The sequence below is a fragment of the Labrus mixtus genome, chromosome 1, assembly GCF_963584025.1.
Source record: "Labrus mixtus chromosome 1, fLabMix1.1, whole genome shotgun sequence".
Classification (NCBI taxonomy): Eukaryota; Metazoa; Chordata; class Actinopteri; order Labriformes; family Labridae; genus Labrus; species Labrus mixtus.
In genome coordinates, this window is record NC_083612.1 from 9,025,994 (window position 1) to 9,045,430 (window position 19,437).

Below are 19,437 nucleotides of genomic sequence, written 5' to 3' on the forward strand. Positions count from 1 at the left end.
GCCCCCCCACGACACCCCAACGGGGAAAAACAGATTAGATAATGGATGGACTTTCTCTTGATAAAGCAGTAGAAAGTCTTTCTGTGGATGGTTGGAAATGGTTTGGGCTCCATGGCAATCTCAAAAATGACTTCAAACTTCAATCAACTGATGCTGACTGTTTCAGTTTCTGTTTTGTATCATAATCTAATCGACGCCTACTTGAGCAGGTTTACAACATGTTTTTTTTTTACAGGTGACATTGTCAATGTTTTAATGAGACGAGGCAGTTTTAGTATCAACACAGAATACATTTGGAGTAATTCTCCTCTCCTGCCGTGATCAGGTGTCTTTGGACTTTAGGATAAATGTTTCTTTAACTAACAGAAATGTTGGTGTTTGAGGTGTGGTCCCTCAGTGATCCACACATTTTTCTGAGATAGGGGGAAAAAGTTTTGCAGGAAACTGTTTCCTAAACCTTAGTGTGTGCTTCCACTGTGGCTCCACTGCTCTGCGCCTCAGCTCCTATTTTTGCCGGATGCCGGAGCACGGTGCACCATATTACCACAGAAAAGAAAAAAACACTGACCAATGACCGTATGTGTGTTTATTTTTTTTGTTTTAAATGGTTTTATAGGTTTTTTTTACAACATCCATAATATTATCTCGCACTATTGCAAGTGAATCTGTAAAATGACTGCGGGAATTCCAGCTGTCCGGTTGTGCTGCGCTCTGAGAACACAGCCTGTGAGTGTTGATGGACGAGGGTACACTGAGCTGTAACAGAGCAGAGCGGACACACAGGGCACACGTATCTGCTGGACGTTCTGGGTTAGAATGATCTTTTCCCTAATTGGTGGTCCTTTTAAACTTCCTCAAAGCTCTGCCTCTCTTCGCTCATGGTCAGGAAGAATTTCATTATGATGCAGAAACTAAACCTTGTTTTGTCCGTCTTCCTCCCTTCTTTATTTTTCTGTTTGTTTGCAGGAGGTCCTGAACATGCTGAAGGAGAGTAAAGCGGACATCTTCGTGGACCCGGTCCTGCACACAGCCTGCGCTCTGGATCTCAAACACCACTGTGCCGCCATCACACCCGGCAGAGGACGACGTGGGTGTTTTTACTCGCAACATTCAAATGTGTTTTCAGCAACGTTTCCAAGCTTATCGAGACGGATTTGTGTAAGCTTGTGTTTGTTTGCTGCTCCCTCTCACCACACAGAGATGTCGTGTCTGATGGAGGCGTTACAAGACAAGAGAGTCCGCCTGCAGCCCGAGTGCAAGAAAAGACTTCAAGACCGCATAGACATGTGGAGCTACGCTGCAAAGGTAAACACCCGGAGGAGACATTTTCACTGAGAGCGATGGGTCAAGCACACGTTTACACAAAATGCACATGTTGTTGTTGTTGTTTTCAGGCATGCAAATGTTTACTTAACAGTGTATAACTTCTGGGGCGGAAAGGTGAAACTTCAGTGCTGAAGAATGATCAGCTCCACTCCCTCATTCAGTATGATCACTTGTCTTTCTGCTCTATTCAGACATGATGATCTGATGATGGTGATAAATAAAAGAATCAGGGGATCAACAAAGTTCTGCAGATCCTGTAGGGATGGAAACTTTCTGATGGCACAGTTATGGCTAAAAAAGCTGCCTCGGTAACCTTTCCCTCCTTCCTGCAGGTGGCGCCAGCAGAGGGCTTTTCAGACCTCGCTGTCCAGGTGATGACATCACCCTCCAAGAACTACATCCTCCTCATGATCGCACTGAGCGTGTGCATCCTCTTTCTGGTTGGGCTGCTGTGCGGTCGGATCACAAAGCGAGTGACGAGAGAATTAAAGGACCGGTAGAGGACGAGCCCTCGATAAAGACAAGACTCCTCCTCTACCTTCCTCATCTTCTTCCCCCTCCCCCTCCTCCTCCTCCTCCTCCTTCTCTCTGATGCCCGGTCTGTAACCAGCCAACCTGCACAGTGCCAACGCCAGCGCCCACATCTGGAACTCTTCTGTTTATTGGCTGCTGCTGAATATTTGCATCAAATGCAAAATGGCCCCGAATCCCCCACAAATACTCCAAACCTTTCAGGGGAGTTTTGACTTTCTGATTGGAGCCTTTGTTCCTCGATTATCATCTTTGCTCCCAACAAAGTATCCGCTTTTGCCAATGACTTCGGTCGGGTCGAATGTGAGGTGGTCCGGCATCTTTTAAGTTTCTAAATAAGCGCTGTAAATGAAGTGACTGAGGGCTGCTGCTTCTGAGGTTAGGGTTGCTTTCCCCCTGGTTGATCCCGATGCTTTTTTGTGATATTTAATGGAGACTGGAGCATGAAGAGCAGCTTTTAAAGTGACTGCGGCTGCCTGAATCGCACAAGGAGCTAAATTAAGTCTTGAGAACTTTTAAGTTGAATTTTGTGGTGTTTTTTTTCTTCTTCTTCTTCTTCTCCTCATCAACCATGAAGTCTCACCTTCTTCACTGGTGTACAAGTTTTACGTCCAAATCGCCAAGTACGGATCTACACGTTTGGTCCAGCTCCTCATGTTTTGGATTGTAAAGATAGTTCGGATATTTTCACCTCGTCCTGTGTCGTCCTCTGACCCCCCCGCTCTCTGTTGCCTTTAACGATACAACATAACACACACAGAGGCTTCGTTTTATAACTCAGCAACCTGCAAGTGCAGCTTTTATTTAGTTGTTTTGTGACCGTGTAAGTTATTATAATATGGATATAGCATTTAAACATGAGACTTATGTTGAATACAGCTGGTGATCTCTGCATATGAAGTGAATTATTTTGATTTCTATTTATGAATGATGGCATCGAAGAGCTTCAAACCCGCTCTTTAACCTGCACTCAGCTGCTCAACCATTGAAATGCTTTGCCTTAGGTCTGAATATTTTTGCTTTACTGTCATTTGTTTTTTACTTTTTTTTTAAGGCTCATTTAAGCTAACAAAAATCCTGTATGTGAACACGCTGCAGATGAAGTGCAAACATGAGTCCAACGACTGTCTGAGGGGGCTAAGAAGTAAATTAAATCACTGAAATGGCATTAGCCTAGCTTAGCATAAACACTGGAAGCAGGGGGAAACAGCAAGCCAGGCTCGGTCTGAAGTAGCCACAGCTGTTTATTCCACACAGAACATTATCAGCTCTTTTTTATGTTGTTGCTAACAGCTGCTGGGAGCAGAGACTTCCTGTGGTCTGCACAGGTCATCACACCTTCGAAATGAAAGAAATCAACAGGCATAGTTGAAAAATGAAGCCAAAGCTGAAATGCAAAAAGAACCGCAGTTCCTTGAGTCTCCACTAGAGGCTGCCTCCAAGGGCAAGGACTTCCCATTAGAGCAAATATTAAAACATCCATTTCAACAGCAGGAATAAACATGATAACAGACTGGTTCAAGAAGCATTGTGGACTAAAACAGCTCAAGTCTTTTTTATTGGTAAAAACTCTACAGGGGTTTTTCCGTTTTTCCGTAAATTTGCATAATTAGAGGTGTGGCTGAGTTGACTGACAGGTGGGCGTATTGTAGCTGTTTCCCAGGAGCCTTAAGGCCCATCTCAGCTCCACATCCTTGTTTTTAGATTGAACAAGATTTGGGTAGAATTGTGTCCACCGCCATCATTCAGCTGTTTAACAACATGATGTCACTGAGACTACGTCCGTGTTTCAAACACTGGATATGAATAGATACGACATCTAAAACAGTTTTCTTTAAAAGTATTGGAGGTGTTTTTTGTTCGTTGTTTGGACTGTTTCCCCCGGCCTCTGGTGTTTGCGCTAGTCTTAACTCGGCGTACACATCCTGTCCAGCACAAAGCTTCAAACAAATAAAACACAGAGAGCAGCTTTAGAATAGTGGAACAGTGAGTGCGATAAGATCAACGTTGTTATGAATGATTGTTTGGAGACATACCAGTCTAGAGCTGACTAAAAACCAGATGTTTATTTTTATGTACATATCACATAAACTGTATGTGGCTTTTGCCAGGGGAACAAAATCTGCTGATCATTTTTAAAGGCTGGGTTGGTAATTTTCAAAAACTAGCAGGATTTCTAAAGTAGCGTTCCCTCAGTGCTCCGTCTGCACCCACCCCCCCTCCCCTCTGTGCTCCCTCTAAAGCCACGCCCCCTCACTTACATGTACTCTGAGTGTGGGCTTGTGCACACAAGAGGTAGAGAGCGAGCAGGGAGACAGGGAGGCGTGTGATTGGTTCATCAGATTGGTACCTCGTGGCAGACATTGGTCGAAGTTTTTACAGGCTTACAACTGATACAGATGACGGATTTTCTTTGTTCCTTTTTCAGAGCACCTGAGTTATTAATGTCTGTCAGGACCTAAAGACAATTTCAACCAAAATCTTAAAAAGGTGTATCAGGACAAAATTACCAACCCTGCCTTTAAATGAACTCAATATTTAGTAATTTATAACATAACAATAAAATGCCATCAACTGTTTTGGAAACCCAGATACAAAATCCCTTGCCACATTTTGTTCCCGACATTCGAGCCTCAAGTGTATTATTGTTTTTAAAGCGAATGATTTGTTACTTTAAATATAAACTTGTTTTTTTTTTATTTGATTTTTTCATCTAGTTTTTGAATATTTAATTTTGCACTTTAACTTGATGCACGTCTAACCTGCATTGAGGTGCTTATCTGCAAACAGCTGATTGGACAATTAGCCGCTCTCATCTCGTCGATTTGCTGCTTTTGGTTTTTATGGTTTGGTTTTATATTTATACATGTGAATGATTTAAAATCCCACTAATGAGCAGTGTGCAGCATGTACACAATAATTCCGCTGAGTAACAGAAGTTAAAGCTGAGGTTGCAGATCATTTCAAAGGAAACGTCTTCGACCTGACGCCAAGTCAAAACATCTAAACAACCTTTCTGTTCCTGTATGTGTGTTCTGACTTACGGTGTCCAATCAGAGCGATCAAACACAGCTGTCATAACCTGTTTAGTACGTCGGTCTCTACGTGTACAAACTTTATCAATGTGCAGGTTTATTTTCTCTTTTCAGATTATGCCATGTAATACGAAGACGTAACAGATTCATCATCGTGAGATTTGATTTTGCTGTACAAATACGATTTGTCAATTTAATAAAACTGTCTGCAGATTTTCATATCTTTGGTTCAAGCTGACTTCTCTTTTTGAGGTACCTACTGTTTGGTCTGCAAAAAATACAAATTGTTTGATGAGCATATTTAATGAGGTTCCCGGGGTCTGAAATCATAAAAAAAAATCTTATGTTCTTATCCAAGTTCAGGCTGCAAGGTGAAAAAAAACAACCAAAGACAAACAGACGTAGCATGGAGTGACCATCTCATCTAATTTTAGTTTCATGATCTGATCCATTTTTACTTTCAGAACCAGGGATGACTTTAAAGGGTCACATATAGGACATTACCATGTTGTTCTAACACTAATGTGTGTCTGTCTACAAACCCCCCGATTATGAGAAAAGTCCATTCTCTCCGTCTTTAGCCTGCTCCACTTTTCAGAAAATGTGTGCTATAAACAGGACGTTTGGCGATTTTCCCTTTGTGACATCACAAAGGGCAGTAGCCCCTCCCCCAGGTGGGTGACACTCCCACAGCTAGGTGTTTGTTCTGCCCTCTGAGTCTGCCTTCTCACCGTAAACAATAGGACATGGAGCGAGAAAGACCAAGTACACCCGAGCCCTTCCAGAGAGGGGGCGTGGTCAGACACAGCTCATTTACATATTTAAAGGTACAGAAACAGCCTGTTCTGAGCAGGGCTGAAATAGAGGGGTTTATAGACATGATCAAATACAGGATCAGAGTGGATTTAGAACAAGAAACTTCAAACACATGTTTTGAGGAGCTCTGAGACTTATTTAAACTGGTTGAAAACGAGGAGAAGATGTCAGTATTTCCTACTTAATACTCCATAACATATGAACAAAATAAAGTCTGCAAAACTTCCAGCTGCAGAAAGCTTTTTATTATGTCTTCCCACTTTATGTTCTGTACACAGAAATAAAAGCAAAGGATCAAAGGAGCAGCACAATAGCATTAATTATCTCTCATTACTTGGAAGTCTACATGGGTTAGCTTAGCTGTTAGCGATGCTCTAAATCAGCAGAGCAGAGGAGGGTCCCTCACAAAACCAAACTTAAAACAGGAAAATCCCCAAACCAGACAAAACACAATCAGTTCTCTTGGACCAGCAACAAACCACCATCCACAGGTGAAATGACCTGAAGCTTACAGTCAACTTTTCTCTCTCCCAGCCTCGGTAAAAAGAAAGACGATCTCTAAAACAAAAAAGGGTAACAGATTACGGAGAAATAAGTTGACAGTAAAAATGCTACTTAAAAAAGTTTAAAAGAAACAGGTAGCAACAGTTTACAGTACACCATTCTGAAAAGAAAAGACTTATTATAAACTTACAGCTATCGCAATTAAAAAACAAGAATCAAAAGAGGAGAGGAAGTGAATTCAGTGTCGCACCTAAAAATCTACAAAATAAGTGAAACTGACTGTCATTAAGCTTATTGTGGAGGGGGAGGGGCATGAAAAGGTTTACAGCCAATCACATGCTGCATGCATAATCCAAGTTTACACATTAAAGTCAAGGTATCAACAGAGGTTTCACTTTCTTTTTTAAAGGGATGATCAGCAGGTGTTCACCCTGCAGACAGCTGTAATTCCCGGGTCAGACAGCAGGGCGGCGCTGTGTAACATTTCCAGCCTCACTGACTAAGGCACTAAGTTCAGTCTTTCATTGTTTTTTTCTTGTTTTTCAGCAACCACAGCTGAGCAATGATGAAGAGGCTGCAGTTCCTCTGACGACCACTAGATGACCCAACCTTACAAACTAAACTGAAAGCCACTCAAAAAGTATTTTAAATTCCTAAACAGAAGAAGTTTATTCAATGTATGTAGTTGATTTATTCTTTGATGAGAATACTTCAAAGAGAAAAATTGATTGACATTTTGGAAAATCTGCTTATTCACTTTCTTGTTGAGAGAAAAGTTTGAGAACGCTCTCATATCCCTGCATCAAACAGACTGCAATCAGCAGCTGGTAAGCTTAGCTTAGTTAGCTTAGCATAGAGAATAGAAAGAAGGAAACGGTCAGCCAAAAGCCGAGCCTAGACAAGCTAGATTTACCTTCTGAAACAGACCGAATAAAAAGATGGACCACATGACAGCTCTCCAAAGTGAAGCCAAAACAGTCAGAGCTCCTCTGACTGCCTGGCTGCAGTTTGTCGTAAACCCGCCTCCTCTATGCCAACATGTTGGACATGGGTCAAACAAAAATATAAATACACATTACATTTTTCTAACATTACTTTTATTATTCTAGCTCATTCTTAGGGAGCTTTTTTCTCTAGTGTTTTTTTGAATAACTTATTTAATGCTATTGAAAGGAGTCATGATTGTTGCAGTGCTGAGTGCAGTGAGAGCAAACATAAACACCTGAGTCAATAAACTGTCCATGACCTTTAGTGTCTGCTTCAAACCCACACAATAATCTATTCTGCTGTGAACTGCACCCACCTGAGGGATCTATGATGTTTTATTATTAACTTAAATATGTTTGGTTAATGGAAGAGACAGGACGTCGATATCCCGGCTCCTCCAGGCACTCCCTACTGAACAGACTCTGACTTCAATGCACAATATGTCACTGTTCTTTGAATATTCTGGCTTCATTTTTGTACACCATGAGGAGGTGGAGACATGTCATCCATCTTTATATAAAGTCAATGGTCTCAAAGAAGGTATCTGTAACTTCTGCTTAGAGAAGATAAGCTAGCCTTGAAGTATACATTTCTCTCAAAGTGTCAAACAATTCCCTTACAAAGAGCAGATTTTTACAAGATGTGATGATGGATGTTTAAGCCAGTCACAGTCCGTCACGGTCGATTGTTACTTCTGATTCCTTAGCTCCTCCCACTTTGTCTTTCTTTGATCAAATTAGCTTTTTCTGACGTATCAGAAAAAGATGGCTGTGAGCTGCAAACCAAAATCTAGAGTTTGAAAACATCCAGTCCAAGTTCGATGGGAATCCTTTTCTTTCTTTTTTTTTTTTTTTTTTTTTACAGTGTTCTGTGAGTTCACGTTGGCAGGCTTCAAGACATTCCTCTCTGCCTATAAAGCTTCTTTCAAACAAAACTGTCATTGACCTCAGACTGAGTAAACATCCAGTGAACTTTTCCACCGGCTGGATTAAAAAAAATGAAGCTCAAACAAGAACAGAAAAAAAATTCTGAGACGAGTTTAACAGTCAGATACCAAAATCTGTTTGGTTTCACTGAGGGTGGTTTCACTGAGGGTGAGCTACTTGTCAGCACTAACAGCTTCTGATTGGTCCTGGCATCTCGAGTGTTGTTTTACCATTGGCTAGGTGAGGCAGAGGGGGCGGGACATCAGGAGGCAGGGGCCTGGACGTAGTTGGCAGGATAGAGGCCGACCTGGCCGCTGCTCAGCTGCCCTTTACACCAGCCCTGCTCATCCTCCTCCCCCAGCTTCAGCAGCTCCTCGCCTGCAGGGAACAAGATGGAAAGTCAGATTAAATTAAATAAAAGGTGGAAGTGTTCATTCGTTATAATCAGCAACTGTAGGAGAAGAGGCGAGCTGTCTGTGTTTATCAGTCATCAGGTCGTTGTTCAGGTTAAGCAGAGCTGAGCTTGGCTTAGCTTTTCCAAACTTAAGTCTCTCTCTGTGTGGATCCATCAGGTCACATGAACTCTCTCACCCGGTCTGTCTCTAACGCCGTGAGACATGCAGACGACAGACTCAAGCTGCACACACTCAGCGGCAAATTTACCCCCTGCTGAAACTTCAGTCACCAAACTGGAAAAGGTCCTCACCCTTTGGCTCAGCAGAGATGTTTTTAGCCTCTTTTAGGTCAATGTTTGATTTACAGCACATCACTGTTTGTCATCCAAGGGTACAAAAACATTCAAAACTGAATAAAATAATACATCAAGATATAATCTAGATCACCTGACGATCTCAGGGTCAGCGTGCCACCAGAGCTGATACAGAGCTCTGTCACTGCACAAATATTTGATGTCCTTTATGGCACGTCTCCATGATAGAGACATAGACAAAGAGGTGTATTTTATGAATCCTAAAATGGGAAATTGCAGCGTTACAGCAGCAGATTACTATAGAAAACAAAGGAACACTAGAGGAAAGAAATACAAAGAAGCAGAAATCCTAGTCAACAGCAATCACTTGATATATTTATAACATAAAATAAAAACTAATGCATAGAGTTGTACATGTGTAATTACAGTGTCTATGTCATGGGAGAGCTCAGCTTGATTTCTTAGACGCATTATTTTTTGTGGACAGTAACTTGAACCTGGTACTTTCTTTGACATCACCTCAGCCCAGGTTCAAAGTCAGTAGAGCAGAGACCCTGCTGTCGGGTAAAGCTGCTTTAGTGTTAAGTCAAACACTACAAACCCCGGTGGGATGAGAAAGGCAGCATTGAGAACAGGGTGGCTCATCAGTCACTGCGACTGGTCTAAACAAAGATAAAGTATAGATAGTGGAGGTGCACACAACATTTCACATAATAATAACAGATTCATTTTCGCGTCCCATGGGGGAACAAAAAGTAAAGGCCACATATTATCCTCCTTTTCAGCCAGTTTAAGTAAGTCTAAGAGCTCCTCAAAACATGTGTGTGAAGTTTCTTGTTCTAAATCCACTCTGATCCTGTATTTGATCATGTCTATAAACCCCTCTATTTCAGCCCTGCTCAGAACAGGCTGTTTCTGTGTCTGTACCTTTAAATATGTAAATGAGCGGTGTCTGACCACGCCCCCTCTCTGGAAGGGCTTGGGTGTCTCTGGCTTTCTCGCTCCATGTCCTATTGTTTACGGTGAGAAGGCAGACTCAGAGGACAGAGGAGGGGTTACTGCCCTTTGTGATGTCATGTTTCTGCTAGCTCAGAAACAACAACAATAACGTACAGGCATGCTCGTACGGAATTTCAAAAGAAGCATGGATGTTTCCTAGTGACTGTCAGAGCTCCCTGTCTGTACAGCCGGGACACAGAAAGTCTGATATCAGCTTCTGCATTGGGCTAACAGCTCTGCATGTAGCTGTCCATGCTTCACTGAGTGTCTTCATGATGTCCTCGACATATCAAAACCAAGACTCCAACAGTTAATGCTCCTCTCTCCTCTCTGTTAGCACTGACAAAGTTACATCTGCTGGCCGGCTGTGGCTCAGTTGGATGACCGGGTGGTCTCTCAACCTGAAAGTCAGGGCGTTCGATCCCCAGCTCCTGCAGCCACATGTCCGACGTGTCCTCAGTAAAGACACTTAACCCCAAGTTGCTCCCGCTGCTTCGTCTGCGGTGTATGAATGGGATAAGCTCATACTGATGGTCACTTTCCACAGCAGCCTCTACCATCAGTGTGTGAATGTGTAGGTGTGACCTGCAGTGTAAAAGTGCTTTGAGTAGTCAGAAGACGAGAAAAGATCTATACAAGCTCAAGTCCAAGTCCATCTGTGAAGCTCAGTTCAGCTGAAGAAACCAACAAACAGTTTTCTGACATAATACCAACAACTGCAGAGCTCATTTCCCCTGAAAATAAATCTGTAAATCTGTCATTACATAAAACAGTGAGCTTGTTATGTTATTCATGCTTAATGTTTGACATTTCAAATCATCACTTCGTCATTTAAGCTCTTTAGAGTAACTTTGCCGTGAACAGGGTCATCTAGAAAACTCGACTTCACTCAATTTATATGAAAAAGGAAGATACACGATTTGGATTATTCAATAAAACCCTCAAATTAGAATGGGACATAAAATAAGATTTCAAGATCAGAGTAACCCACTGCACACCAGGATTGTTCAGATAGACTTTAAATTTAAATTAATATATAAAACATTGGTGTGAAAAGTTTATCTGAAAAACCTTGGTGTGCGCTGGATTATTCTGGTCTTGAAAGCCGTCTGTTCCTGCTTCAGCTGCACCCTGGATGAGTAGCACGGCTCAGCACACTGCGCCCATCGGTCGTAAATTTAGCATTCTTGATATTCAGATAGATGTGAAGACAATCTATCAGATCAGGGAGATAAATCCAAGCACAACAGGTTTTACTCCAGCAAGAATGTCTGAACTGTTTGGTGAGAAAAGTCAAGTATTTAGTAAAGCCGAGTTTTTCATTTCATCAACAAGGAGCCAGAGTGTCATATCACCAGAATGAAAGCATCAATGTGGATATTTAAAGGAAGAATATGCAACTTTTTTTACACATAAATAAAGCAGAAATCAAATATATCCTGTGTAAACGTCTCTCTGAGTCATGACTGTCTACAATGAGGGAGAAGCTCGAGTCCCGCTGGCTGTGTTGTTGTCAGAGCCGTGTTTACATGGCCGGCTCCTCTCCTTGTGTATAAAAGATGTTTTAGTCAAGGACTAGAGAGAAGAAGAAGAAGAACATACTCACTGATTATTTGGATGTCACTTAAGTGTGTTTAGATCACGGTCATTCTGTGTATATTTACAATTGTTGAAGAAATTACTAAGACTTGACTCCACACAATAAGACTCAGTTGACCCAGATGGCTTACATTGATGAAAGTTAATACATAAGATGAATACTCGAGGAGACATGATTCAACTTGCTCTTAATGGTGCTTAATTATGTTGCGTTCTTATTCATAATTCCTTCGTGTGAATGTGAGTGGAGAGGGGTTTGAGGTGTGTCTCTGGAGGAGAGCGGAGGCTTCAGTATGGAGGAGGTGTGGCCAAACTGCAGTTTGTCTTGGTTTCATGCTGGTGCTGAAGGGCGACACCTACTGGATCAAAAAGTCACACATTCTTCCTTTAATGTAGAGTTAAGCTGAGTATGCTTTCATTTCTTCGCTTTGTAATACTTTTCATTTTCTCCGAGGCTTCAGCAGCGTAAGTTGATTTCAAGCTGCTCACACTTCACATCTGTCACAGCTGCACACATCATGCAGAAACGATCTGCTTTGTAATAATGATCCGACTGAAGTCACAGGAATTCCCCAGTTAAACATCTTTACAGCGTTCAGCGATGATCAGTGAAAGAAAAACTGTCTATTTTCACACTTTGTTAATTTCTTGATCTAATTACAAAACCAGTGTTTGTAATCCAAACTTTTCTTTCACTTTCACATTCGTTTATTTTTATTAATTCAACAAAAGCTGAGATTTTTCTGTGACTCAGATGGATTCATTCACTCACAGCAGCTCAAATATCATGATGTTGATTGACACACTGAAGTAAGATGTATGAAGTGTGTTTCATGGTGTGAACACACGACATCACAGTCCTCTCTGCATCTCATCATCAGTGCTCATGTCAGAAACTGTGCGTTCAACATGAGTGTGTGTAAATGGAAGAATGAAGGACGAGGCATCACAGGCGAATCATAACAACCAATATCTCTGGAGCTTTTTCAGATTTTAAGGCTTCGAGGCAACGTAAAATAACTAATAACTCCTGTTCTGATGCAAGCTGTCATTTCATATAGATGTGCAAAACAGTCACAACATTAGAATACTTTTCTTTATACTCATTTCCTTTGGGAATTTAATGTGATAAAACAAAGTCCTACTTTTTTCAGTAGACAAAAACTATTAAGAAAGAAAAAACAACCATGGGACAAGAAATCCTACACAGTACAGTACTTCTACAAAACTACACTAAGGAAGTAAATATTTTACTTTATGCTTCACTAAACAAACGTCAATCGTAGTTTATAGATTTAGGTTAAACATGTATATAATTAAAAATATCAGCAGATTATTTATAGTTATATATATTAAGAAATAAGCTAACCAAGAAGTAAACAAATTAACTTATATTAACCCCATATTGTAATTTGTCTTTATTATATATCTTTAACCACAAATGTTTGATAACTGCATTTGAGGGATCAACACAAACATTTTTTATATCTATATCTATCTATCTCTACAGACCGAAGAAAGATCTAAGAAAGATATCGGCCGATATATCGGTATCTGATTTTTTCATCTTCTTAATATCGATATCTGTATTGGGCCAAAAAAATCCCTTACAGGTCGACGCTACTTTTTACTCGTTTTCATCATGTCTGTATGCCTCTCTTCTTCACCTGCTGACTAAAGAGAAGCCAAAAACAGATAGCGCCCTCTGCTGGTTAAAACAAGTACTGCAGTACATATTTTGTCAAATCGATTTAAATTGTTCATATTTGTATCGATTTTTTAATCACATTGTAAGGTATGGTCACATCCCTATATCAAAGTAATGGATTAATTTATATAACCTGGTGATAGTATATATTATTGTGTGAAATGACTGCTTTTACTTTAGGTGATTTAATATAAATTTGTTTTGTACATTACAGGAAACAACAGCTTACGTCAAATCTAAAACCAGTGAATCAAACCGAAAGTCGACACTCCTCCTCTTCCTGTGATGCCTCCCCTCTGTAAGCATTAGTAAGTGTTAATACCTGCTTTAAAGCTGAGCTCATCGGCCTCCTGGCCCGTGTAATCATAGAGCGCTCGGACTCGCACCCCCTCTACCTGATCCTCCTCCTCCTCCTCGTCCCCCGCCTCCCCCACGCCGTTGACCGCCTTCTTAGGACTCTCCTCGTCTGACCAGTCTGATGAGTAATCTTTGACCCTGAGAGAGACGTGAAAGGAGACATAAAGACAGCCAATCAAACACAAATACACAGAGGCTGGTACCTGAATGCAGCGTCACAAATTACTGGTAAGTATAATCCTGCTTCTATCAGGGACATTCCCGTGAACATCCTCGTTAATAAAGCTTCCTATAGTTAGTATCCTGTGCTTTCAGTTCTACATTTTCTATTTTTAAAGCAAAAAAACCCCCAAAAACCTGAAATGTGAAGAAAGGTGCAGCATCAAGCTCATATTTCCTTGACTGTAATGTGGCTGCAGCCAGGTTTTTTAAGTTCTCGCTGGGTTACTGCACATCTCGAGAATCCCTTTAAACTCAGCCTGCACCCACTGAGGTGTAAACAAACTACGAGAGGATCTGTAGCTACTTCACACACATCTCCAGGCAACCGCAGCCGGCATCTCCATGGACATCAAGTGGAAAGAGAGTGTGTAAAGTGTTGGACTGCACGCTGTGAGGAGCAGACTGCTGAAGCTGGTTTATGGGACAACAGTGAGCTCACAGAGGGGAAACATGTTTGAACAGAGGAGCTCATGAAGCGGTCTGGACCTCCCATTGTCTGACTCATTTTAACTGCAGAGTTTATTAACTCAAAAAGTCCTAAATCACAAATGTTTGACTCGTGAGCCGTGTCGAATAAAGGTGAAAAGCTAAATTATTTTAGCCATTAAAACACATGAGAATTTAGGAGCTATACATACAGATTAAACCACAAAATAATGAAAATAATGTGAGTGCACTGTGAGCCCCTATGCGTGTCGTTTTGACCACTTGTGTCGCAATTAAAGAGACTTTTTTTGCATTGATCTCTGCCCGTGGTCGTAATGGTGAGCTTTTATCACCTCTACAATTTTCCTAATTTCCCTCAAGAGTAGGTGCAGTGAAGTGAACCCAAATACGAGGATCACAACCCGTATCCAGCAGAGTGGAAATAAAGAATCTCAATCTTAATCTTGGCCCCCTGCTGTCATTCCTCCATTTCTGAAAATGTGTTTTTTTTCCTCCAAAGACTTTGAAAAGATTTGCTCCAGCCGAGGGATTTTTGGGAAGAAGGGATTAGTGACTTCGAGCCAAATGTCTGCTGCTTTTTAGGAAACTTACTGGTTGAGTTTGACAGCGGGTTAATCTGGTTGTTACACACACACACACACACACACACACACACACACACAAACATATAGAGACAGCTTTCAGGCCTCTAATTACAGTTTGCTGTGTGCAGGATGTGAACTCCTCAGGGTGACTGCAAGGCAACAAACACACGCACGCACAAACACGACCTGCAGACGTCGTGGTGTTTTCTCTACCTGCTCATGATGGGACTGGGTGGGACGTCACCTCCACCAGAGGAGACGATGTTGGTGAGGGTGACCACGTTGTCCTCAGAGTCTCTACCTCGCTCCTTCCTGCTGATGGAGCGGCTGGCCTCTGGAGACCACTCCTGCACACACAAACACAGAGTTTTTAGTGTCACTCGATCGCAGGAGCCTTTACAACAGAAATAACTAACTGTGAGAAAAGTCTTAGCCAGGTTTCCACTGGTCAGTGGGTCGCAAGAAAAAATGAAAATCAACAAAAATTGCAATCAGGTGCTTCGTCAAAGTTCATTCAAAAGCCATTCACGTAAACGCTTTAAAAAATTTCATTTCATTTCATATTTGATTTATTTGCTCATTTCAGTGTATGAGTTCAACACAATAATACACAACAAAAAATATTTTCTCATAACACTGAAACACTGTTCATGAGCAAACAGGAGCAGGAAGATTAAAACTTATAACACCTGCCCCCTTTCTATTTAACAACAACCATAAGACTTAATACACGGACAGGCATCGACAGCTCATTTAGATGCAGATTTATTGCCCAAGACTCAACAGAAATAACTAAATTCATCCAGGGCAGCACAGAGTAAGGTGACGAGATCACAGAGACAAAAAAACACGTCAGCAGATATTTGTGTAGGACGGCTGGTAGCTAGCTTACAGCTGATTGTTGTGAATTTAAACAGACTTCACAAACACTCATCTTCACGGGGGTGCTGGTGGAGCAGTGCCCCATGTATGGAGGCTATGGACCTCCAAGCGGGCGGCCCAAGTTCGAATCCCGCCTGTGGCTCCTTTCCTGCATGTCAATCCCCTACTCTCTTTCTCCCTGATTTCCAACTCTATCCACTGTCCTAGCTCTTCAATATTGGGCACAAAAGCCCAAAGATAAATCTAAAAGAACACTCGTCTTCGCACTCTCTTTTATTGATGCTCTTTAGGGTACAGCTAAAGCGGTCCACTATCTTTTTGAATCGTGCCCGAGTAGGTAATAAAAAGCAAGCAAGATCCTCACACTAAGAGGCTCCCGTTTGTTGTTTTTTTAGACGGGTGACGTTTCAAGCCAAGATGCTCTTCCTCAGACCTGAGGTGGTCTCAGGCATGGTGCCCAAGTACGGTACCATAACGGTACGTCTGTGTTCACACTGATCAAATGAACTTTAGAACTTTAGGGTCAAGCTGACTCAGATCTGGGCCCGGGTCATTAGTGTGAAACCACCCTCGTCTTTCAGCTTTCACACTTTGATGCTCCTTCAAAAACAGAGCGGACAAGAGCCTAACAATGAGTCGTCTTGGGCGGCTGTGGCTCAAGTTGGTAGAGTCGTCGCCTCTCGACCGAAAGGCTCGATCCCCAGCTGAGCAACATGTCCGATGTGTCCTTGGGCAAGACACTTAACCCCAAGCTGCTAACGCTGCTACTGTGGTAGTGTATGAATGGATTAGTGTTGTACCTACTCTATGATGTACGTCGCTTTGGGTAAAAGCGTCTGCTAAGTGAATTGTAACATTCAGTAAACACACTGAGGTGGGATAATCAATGGAGTCTGATCGGGTCACACCCTGACTAAAACTAACACACACAGGGACATGATAACAGGGTGCTGACAGAGGTAGGTGGTATTTACAGTCTCAGTGGAGCACAGAACAACCTCCACCTAGAGCTGCTACAGGAGGTGTGTGTGTGTGATCTGAATATCCACACAGGAACAGGATGAAACCCACATATGAACTTTGTTTTGTTATAAAAAGGTTGACAAGAGAACATTTAGCTTCTCATCCTCACTTTTGTTAAAGTCTTACATTTTGTAAACTTCACGGCATGTCGCTAAAGAGTTCAGGTTGAAGTTGTGAATTAATAGAGTTGGAAGAGTCCTCACAAACAGAAATAAAAACATGCGCCTGTGTTGAGACAGCAGCGCTGTGGGAACACTGGGAGATTCCTCAGAGGATAGAAAGAGTTTTTCCTTTCCACCAGTATCGACTAACTCTCTCTCTCTCTCTCTCTCGCTCTCTCTTGTTTTAAAACTACTGAAAATCTTGGGAAGCTACGCAGACTTCACTTTGTCATCACAGGGAGGTTTCCCACAATTTTCTGCACTGATTGCCCAGTGGTTAGTGCGAGCGCCCCGTGTGCAGAGGCTATAGTCCTCCAAGTGGGCCGCCCAAGGTTTGACCTGTGGCTCCTTTGGCGCATGTCATCCCCTACCCTATCTCTAAATAATATGCATATTCAAATGCCAAATGGGAACATTCTCACTTGCCTGCAATTTTAAAATCCTTCACACACTTAATTCCTGAACATAAATCTCGTGGTTTAAATGGTTAACCCTTTAAGGGGAGTAACTACAGAGTAGAATAAAGTTCAGAAGATCATTCCATTCCTTGAGAAACATGTTAATGAATCAGCTTATAGATTCCTGAAGGCAAAGATTAGACTGCTGACGTAAGGGTCGATGTACATGTGTGCTTACAAGCTTAAAACAGGCATGACATGGCAAAATGTCCAGCTTACGTAACGAAGCATTTCCTGCAGCGTGCAGCTTTTTTTTTTTTTACATGTGGTTAAAAATATGACATCTGGAGATGATGATGTAGGTTGATAGAGCTCTTTTTCCAGTTAGTTTTTGCTCCAGTTTTTCAGTTTGATGTGTCGACTCATCTGTAAAATTTGAAATCAGAGGATCCAGGTCTGAAGCAGTACACACACACACACACACACACACACACACGCACGCACGCACGCACGCACGCACGCAGTCTGTGTCTAGCTGCCAAAAATAAAAGTGGAGAGTGGGAGGGAAGCAGGAATCCAGATGATTGTATCTCTATTATTTGTTGATAATTGGGTCTGCAGATCTTTTCACAGACAGAAGACAACAGGACCAAAACAACGGCTCCTTTCTGGTGAATCAGGAACAGAGAGCGCGAGGAGAGGGTGTGGACATTCCTGAGTGTAACTGATCACTATCGGTTATATCATCCTCGGGCTGGATTCACAAAAAGGATTGTCGTAGGATGAACTGCTGTTCATCGTAATCAATGTCCATCTTTGAGGGACGAGAGAGTTCATGGAAAGCAACGTAGCCTCATTCAAAATCAAAATTATTGACAGACTTTTTCAGTTCCTGCTTCTTACAGTAATGAGTGTGTTTTAAATTATTGTGCACGTTGAATTATTTTGATTACAGAACGACGAAAACAAGAATGAGAACCGAGAACATGACTGCAGAAACTGACTGAAAACTCTGTTTCACATGCTGATTAATGAACAATGTCTCTAGAATTAGAGACAGATATCTGAATGAAAAAATTACATAACCCAAAGCAAAAATGAGATTTCTCCACCCTAACTCCATAAAGAAAACTGATCTCTGCTCCTGCTTCCTGTAATCTCTTGAGCTCTTTTTCATATCTGTTAATATTTGTCCGTCTTGAGCGGTGTGCAGAGCTGAGGACCTGACCATCAAATAAACCTGCAGAATCGAAAAGAGTCATACCTTATCGACTCTTTTCAGTCAGTTTATGCTTTTATAATTATGAGGTCTTAACTAGTCTGTATTTTGAACTATTTTCATGAGGTGTTTTCAGACCAAACAGTTCTGGGGACTTTTTGAAAAGCAACTATCCACTAGTGAGTTCCCTGAGAACGACGCAACATGAGGACTTTTTTCTGTCTGCGTTTGCATTAGGGGGAGGCTATTCAACAGTTCCTAGAACTATTAGAGGATGATGAAAACTATTTTGTACCTGGACTTTAGATGAAAACTAGATTTTCTGATGACTCTGAATCCGTTTGAATGTTGAGTAGCTGACATTGTCTCATGAAATAGAGATACATAACTGAGTTAAGAGTTTTGAAGATGAGATGATCTGTCTCTCTGTCATTCAAATACTGATAAATAAAATGATATTTAACTGCATAACCATGTTCTATTTCTACTCCAGCTTCTCAGAATCTCTTGTGTTTTTTAAATTCTTGTAAATATTTGTTTGTCCTCAGTGGCATGACCCGCAGAGCTGAGGGGGAATCTGTAGATTTCCACAAACAACTACACAAACCTGCAAGTGTCTGTGTGTGTGTGTGTGTGTGTCTGTCTGTGTGTGTGTGTTCAGACATTCCTGACCCAACTCAGAGCTCTCAGTCACACAACAAGTCTTTCACTTGAAGCCTGTTTAAAATTCAGTCCGTTAAACTCACGCTGAAGAACAACAACAGTCCTTCTCAGCGCCGTTGTTAATATGAAGAAGTTTCAAGATAAATCATGAATGAAGGGAAGTTCAAGAAAAAAGTCCCAAAAGTGTTTGCAGTCAGCATTGTGTGTTTGTGTTGTGTGAGTCTGTCAGCACCTCAAACTGTGGCCAGTTCATGCTCATGCCCGGCCCGTGGGTGTTCCTCCACCATCGGAGATCGTCGGTGTCATTGGCTCCCTGGATGGTCTGACCCAGGTCCCGGTAG

At 41.8% G+C, this 19,437-nt stretch overlaps 2 protein-coding genes across 3 annotated transcripts in view; one reads left to right on the forward strand and one right to left on the reverse strand.

Annotated features, from left to right (window-relative positions):
- LOC132990022 (Golgi apparatus protein 1-like) overlaps positions 1–5,113 on the forward strand; it is a 36,325-nt gene extending 31,212 nt beyond the window's left edge. For both annotated transcript variants that reach the window (XM_061058071.1, XM_061058155.1), the window contains 3 exons: positions 967–1,087; positions 1,199–1,305; positions 1,659–5,113. In XM_061058071.1, coding sequence (XP_060914054.1) covers positions 967–1,087; positions 1,199–1,305; positions 1,659–1,826 — 396 coding nt within the window. In that variant the 3' untranslated portion in view covers positions 1,827–5,113. The remainder of the gene's footprint in view (positions 1–966; positions 1,088–1,198; positions 1,306–1,658) is intronic.
- An 818-nt stretch (positions 5,114–5,931) lies between these two features.
- The window catches only part of pacsin3 (protein kinase C and casein kinase substrate in neurons 3), a 34,850-nt gene continuing 21,344 nt past the window's right edge, over positions 5,932–19,437 (reverse strand). Inside the window, 4 exon segments of the mRNA XM_061058710.1 lie at positions 5,932–8,503; positions 13,463–13,635; positions 14,964–15,097; positions 19,329–19,433. Coding sequence (XP_060914693.1) covers positions 8,388–8,503; positions 13,463–13,635; positions 14,964–15,097; positions 19,329–19,433 — 528 coding nt within the window. The 3' untranslated portion in view covers positions 5,932–8,387.